Raw genomic sequence first — 4992 nt, forward strand, 5'->3', positions numbered from 1 at the left:
GATTATTTGTAAAAAGAATAAACTAATATTAATATTTAATGTTCATAAGATGCACAAACTAATAAATCACAACCGTCTCAAAAAAAAAAAATTAATCATTTTCACATATTTTTTATCATATTTCAAATCTTGAATATTTTGTTTTTTGTTTTATTACTGTTCTTGCATGAATTGAATTTTCAATTAAATTATCATTGTAAGAATTTAACTATATATTTTGTTTAATATGTATTCTAAATTGTGTTCAATTATATATATATATATATATATATATATATATATATTTTATTTTTTTTGACAACTAAGATATAGCTTAGTTGTAAAGTATGCACCACGTAAAAAAAAACTAACAGGTTCAAACTCTGATTTTAAAATCGCCAAACACAAAAAAGCAGTGATAATAGTAGCGCAATCACGGCGAGATGAATAAAAAAACAAAATTCAACACTCCAAACACATTATTCAACTCAGTAAATCACCAATTTTTGTTTCAATTATATCATTCTTTTTTTAAAATGCCTTGGAAAGTAAACTATTTTATGTATTTTTAATAATAATAAATCATCAAATCTGCACCATGACAATAATACATGACTTAAATGGTATTTTCAAAAGTGTAATAAAATGAGGGCATTTTTCCAAATTTACTCTTTTAGTAAACTCGATTGATGGTAAAGAAAACTACATAATCTAAAAAGATTATGAAGCGGTGACAATTACTCTTTTTATAGGTGACAATTTTTGTTTCAATTTGTAGTTTAAAGATTTGTCTATAATAAAAAATTTAGATATTTCAGAGACTTCTTTCTTTCGAATCCCACCTATAAAAAGACAATTTTAATTAAAATTTATGTAGTTTCCTCAACATTGGTTTGTGCAAATTAAACCAAACCAAATCGTACCGTGTGGTTTATCAAGAAGATTGGTTACAAAATACGGCGTCGTATCTTTGGATGACGTGTTTTTGTTCCGCTAATATCTCTCTTACACGCGCCAATACGAACACTTACACATCTAATAGGAAATAGAGATACGCACACATAGTGTCTTCAATATATCCATTTAAGACGTTACCAAAAGACCGACTCTAGTCTTTTCTATATCTTTCAGATTTGTTATCTCTCGTTCTAAACGTAAGATTGAAGAGAGGACGATGGAGAAATTATCTAATGGCGTAAGAGATCACTCTTTGATCAGTGACAACACTATATCACCTTCAGCTCCTGCTCCTCTTAAACAACCTTTCGTCATCGGTACGAATTTTTTATTTGTCTTTCAGATTTTAGAAAAATTGATTTCGTTTGGTTTAATTGGATCTGCTAAATTCAGGTGTTGCCGGAGGAACCGCCTCCGGGAAGACGACGGTATGCAATATGATCATGTCTCAGTTACACGATCAACGTGTTGTGCTTGTGAACCAAGTAATTATTATAAACTCTTAAATCTGTTTTTTCACTTCATATCATCACGAGCCCTATCGAAAACAGTCGTGTGAAAACATTTGATTTGTAGGATTCGTTTTATCATTCCCTTAGTGAGGAGAAATTAAAGAAGGTTCACGAATACAACTTCGATCATCCTGGTGAGTGATTGATCTGATGAGGACTGATTCGATTTTGTTTGGAAAATCTTGATTTTTGATTGATTGAAAACTACACAGCTGCGTTCAATACCGAGGTTTTGCTTTCGTGTATGGAAAAATTGCGATCAGGCCAACCAGTGAATATTCCTAGTTACGATTTCAAAACCCACAAGAGCATTGAATCATCAAGTCCGGTAAAGAGATGCGTAAAACCTATGAATTGTTTCATTAGTAACACCTGATTATGGACTAATGCTGATCTGTATTCAGGTTAATCCTGGTGATGTAATCATCTTAGAGGGAATCTTGGTTCTTAATGATCCTCGAGTTCGTGATCTCATGAACATGAAGATCTTTGTCGATACAGGTTTGTTATTTCCTCGGCTTCATTCAAGGCCTTAATGCTCATATCCAATACAAATTTACACCAATATGCAGATGCTGATGTACGACTCTCGAGAAGAATACAGCGTGATACTGTCCAGAGAGGAAGAAACATCCAAAATGTTCTTGAACAGGTTCAGTGATGAGTCTGAATTTGACTTGTTTTGATGGGAAGATAATAATGTTGTTTTTTCCAGCTTTTTAATCATCAGACCATCACTTTCGTTTTCAGTATACCAAGTTTGTGAAGCCGAGCTTTGACGAATTCATCCAGCCATCGATGAAGTATGCTGATATAATCATTCCTAGAGGAGGAGACAATGATGTTGCAATTGACCTCATTGTACAACATATTCGTACAAAGCTGTGCCAACACAATCTCTGTAAGATATACTCAAACATCTTCATCATATCTTCTACGTTCCAGATCAAAGGAATGCATACTCTTATCCGCGACGTCAACACAGCAAAGCATGATTTCGTCTTTTACGCTGACCGATTGATTCGACTGGTATAAGCATCCAGTCAGTACATTAAAGTTCCGGCGATAGGTTTTCTTAGAAGAAACAAAACTAAACTTGGAGTTGTGTATGTTTGTTTCAGGTTGTGGAACATGGACTTGGTCATCTTCCTTTTACAGAGAAACAAATCACAACTCCAACAGGTAACTGAGCCAATAAAATGTTGGAGTTAAGGTAAAGATTAAAATGTCACTTAAGTAATCGACTTTTTGAACTGAACAGGATCAGTGTACACTGGAGTTGACTTCTGCAAGAGATTGTGTGGCGTCTCAGTGATCAGAAGGTATCTAATACAAAGCTTTGCTATCTCGTTTGTTTGTGCATCTTCTATCTTAGGTTTATGTTTTTGATATATACAGTGGAGAAAGTATGGAGAATGCACTAAGAGCTTGCTGCAACGGTATTAAGATTGGTAAAATCCTCATTCACAGAGAGAATAACGATGGTCGTCAGGTCTGAGATAACATTGCCTGCAAACATGTTTCCCCTATACATCTCAGCTCAACAGTTTTGCTCATTCAAATGATGTTTCTTGCAGTTAATATATGAGAAGTTGCCTAAAGATATCGCAAGCAGACATGTCTTCCTCCTCGACCCTGTTCTAGCTTCAGGTTCGTAGTAATACACAAAGGATATTTTTCGAGTCAGTTGTTGCAGAAATGTCTAATTAACCTTCTTAAATTGTTAACAGGATACTCTGCAGTGAAAGCTATAACTTTGCTTCTGAGCAAGGGAGTTCCAGAATCACAGATCATCTTTCTCAATCTTATAGCAGTAAAGACATACTAAAGAAACCTATTGTCCATGTTTTTTCTCTAGGTTAATTAAATATTATATACTAACACAAGAAAAAAAACTGCAGGCACCTCAAGGTATCCACGCGCTGTGCAAGAAATTCCCGATGCTAAAGATTGTGACTTCAGAAATCGATGCATCCCTTAATGAGGACTCGCGTGTGATACCAGGCATGGGAGAATTCGCAGACCGTTACTTTGGTACAACCAACATTAGTGCAAAAGTAACAACAAGCTTGACTGCAAATCTCAAGTCAAGAAGCTAAAAAGATATACTCTTCTATAGTCATTAAGCTACTTGGGAACCAACAAAGCCATACCATTATTATCATACAAAACTTGAATACTCTTCTGATTCATCCTGAGATTCTCTTTCTACCATCTTCATTCTCATTTTGCTAATATTTATCCTATTTCTCTAAATTACTCTATCCAGTATACATAACATTACATTGATCAAACCCATTCATTCTTTTCTTAGTAGACTAATCTCCAGTCTTATAGTTGTCTATTGTGTACAACTCCAATACCAATACTGATTTATTTAGGCCTGATATGACTTGAATGCGTATAAAAAAATAATAGATTTGTCATTTCATTGCTAATTCCGGGCAAACAAGAACCAAACATCTCATTCCATTATCTTTCAAACCAAAAATATCTTTGCAGCAACAAGAAATTAGAAAACCAGATACAGGTTCACATCTAGATTTCAAAAAGAAACCTAGAAACTAGAAAACAAAGCTTGTGGGTCTTACTGTTGTTTGGCTTCAACCTTCTTCTTCTGCCATAGCCTGTCGACTCCACTGTCAGCATCACCCTTTATCGTTTCAAGAAAGTGTTAACAAATGTCATGTACTAACAAAAGCATTACATGACCAATTCTAGTTAACACAATGATCCAGAACCAATTCTATTGCTATACTATATTAAAGTCAGACAGACAAGTCTCAACATTTATGATAAAGAAGCTGACTTGACAAACCTGAGCACGGACAAAACCGCAGAGAGCAAAGGTAGTGAATTGACCAGTGTACACCCCATCAGCATCGAGATGACCAATGTTGAGCTGCACAGAAGCATGATCCTTTGATGTGATCAACCTGTTAGTAGCCGAGCTGCAATTATAATCCAAACACAAACAAGAACAATCAGTTCATTAAGTTTCCTTACAATAATAATAAAAAAGTTTTTTTTTTGTCAGTCTTTACCATTTCCTTGGAATGTAAAGCTCAGTGACTTGACCCTCTTCGTTCTGCATCTTTTGGAGATTAAAACTGACAGATTTCTAACTCTTTCAATTGCTACAAAACAAACAATTTGTACACAAAAGATTGTAACAAAAACCACGAGATAAGATCCAAAGAGAAGAATTAAATCGAAGAGGAAGTCGAGTTTTGTTTACCAGTTACAGCAGAAGTAGAAATTGGCGACGACAAGGAAAAAAAAAATGCTGCACCGTGTTTTGTCTTCAACAACCCTAGCGTCGAAAGTCGTTGTTGTGTTAAGATACCGTTTTAAGTTACATGTTTAACAACCAGTTATCAGTCTCTCTACCCAATTTAGACCCTTCAGCTGATACGGAATCACTTAACCGCGGATTTATGGATCCTAATTTGAATGATATTCTTCCTTAAGTGAACGGCAAAACACTAAAATGATATCCGAGGAACTGCGAGTCGAGATCCGAGTAAGGATATAGTGTCACACA

General features: G+C 34.8%; 2 protein-coding genes across 2 annotated transcripts; one reads left to right on the plus strand and one right to left on the minus strand.

The window, feature by feature from the left end:
• The first annotated feature begins 1004 nt into the window (after positions 1–1004).
• LOC104710578 (uridine kinase-like protein 5) lies at positions 1005–3704 on the plus strand. Its single transcript, XM_010427206.3, has 13 exons — positions 1005–1253; positions 1330–1421; positions 1513–1582; positions 1661–1776; positions 1853–1949; positions 2021–2100; positions 2199–2477; positions 2570–2630; positions 2710–2770; positions 2847–2940; positions 3026–3098; positions 3179–3261; positions 3350–3704. The coding sequence occupies exons 1-13, from the start codon at positions 1154–1156 to the stop codon at positions 3545–3547; spliced, it is 1404 nt and encodes a 467-aa protein (XP_010425508.1). The 5' UTR covers positions 1005–1153; the 3' UTR covers positions 3548–3704.
• Positions 3705–3901: 197 nt separating this feature from the next.
• LOC104710579 (small ribosomal subunit protein eS21y-like) lies at positions 3902–4609 on the minus strand. The gene is made up of 3 exons (XM_010427207.3): positions 4493–4609; positions 4267–4399; positions 3902–4101 (listed from the first exon to the last, which is right to left on the minus strand). Exons 1-3 carry the CDS (start codon positions 4540–4542, stop codon positions 4036–4038), a joined length of 249 nt encoding a protein of 82 aa, XP_010425509.1. The 5' UTR covers positions 4543–4609; the 3' UTR covers positions 3902–4035.
• Between the last annotated feature and the right edge of the window lie 383 nt (positions 4610–4992).

Source organism: Camelina sativa, chromosome 9 (assembly GCF_030686135.1).
Source record: "Camelina sativa cultivar CO46 ecotype springtype chromosome 9, ASM3068613v1".
Lineage (NCBI taxonomy): Eukaryota > Viridiplantae > Streptophyta > Magnoliopsida > Brassicales > Brassicaceae > Camelina > Camelina sativa.

Coding starts and splice junctions, on each gene's coding strand:
- LOC104710578 (XM_010427206.3), top strand. CDS start 1,154: ATGGAGAAATTATCTAATGGCGTAAGAGATCACTCTTTGATCAGTGAC. Junction 2,941..3,025: donor AGAATAACGATGGTCGTCAG/GTCTGAGATAAC, acceptor TGTTTCTTGCAG/TTAATATATGAGAAGTTGCC. Junction 3,262..3,349: donor TCTTTCTCAATCTTATAGCA/GTAAAGACATAC, acceptor AAAAAACTGCAG/GCACCTCAAGGTATCCACGC.
- LOC104710579 (XM_010427207.3), bottom strand. CDS start 4,542: ATGCAGAACGAAGAGGGTCAAGTCACTGAGCTTTACATTCCAAGGAAA. Junction 4,400..4,492: donor CTTTACATTCCAAGGAAATG/GTAAAGACTGAC, acceptor TTATAATTGCAG/CTCGGCTACTAACAGGTTGA. Junction 4,102..4,266: donor GCGGTTTTGTCCGTGCTCAG/GTTTGTCAAGTC, acceptor GAAACGATAAAG/GGTGATGCTGACAGTGGAGT.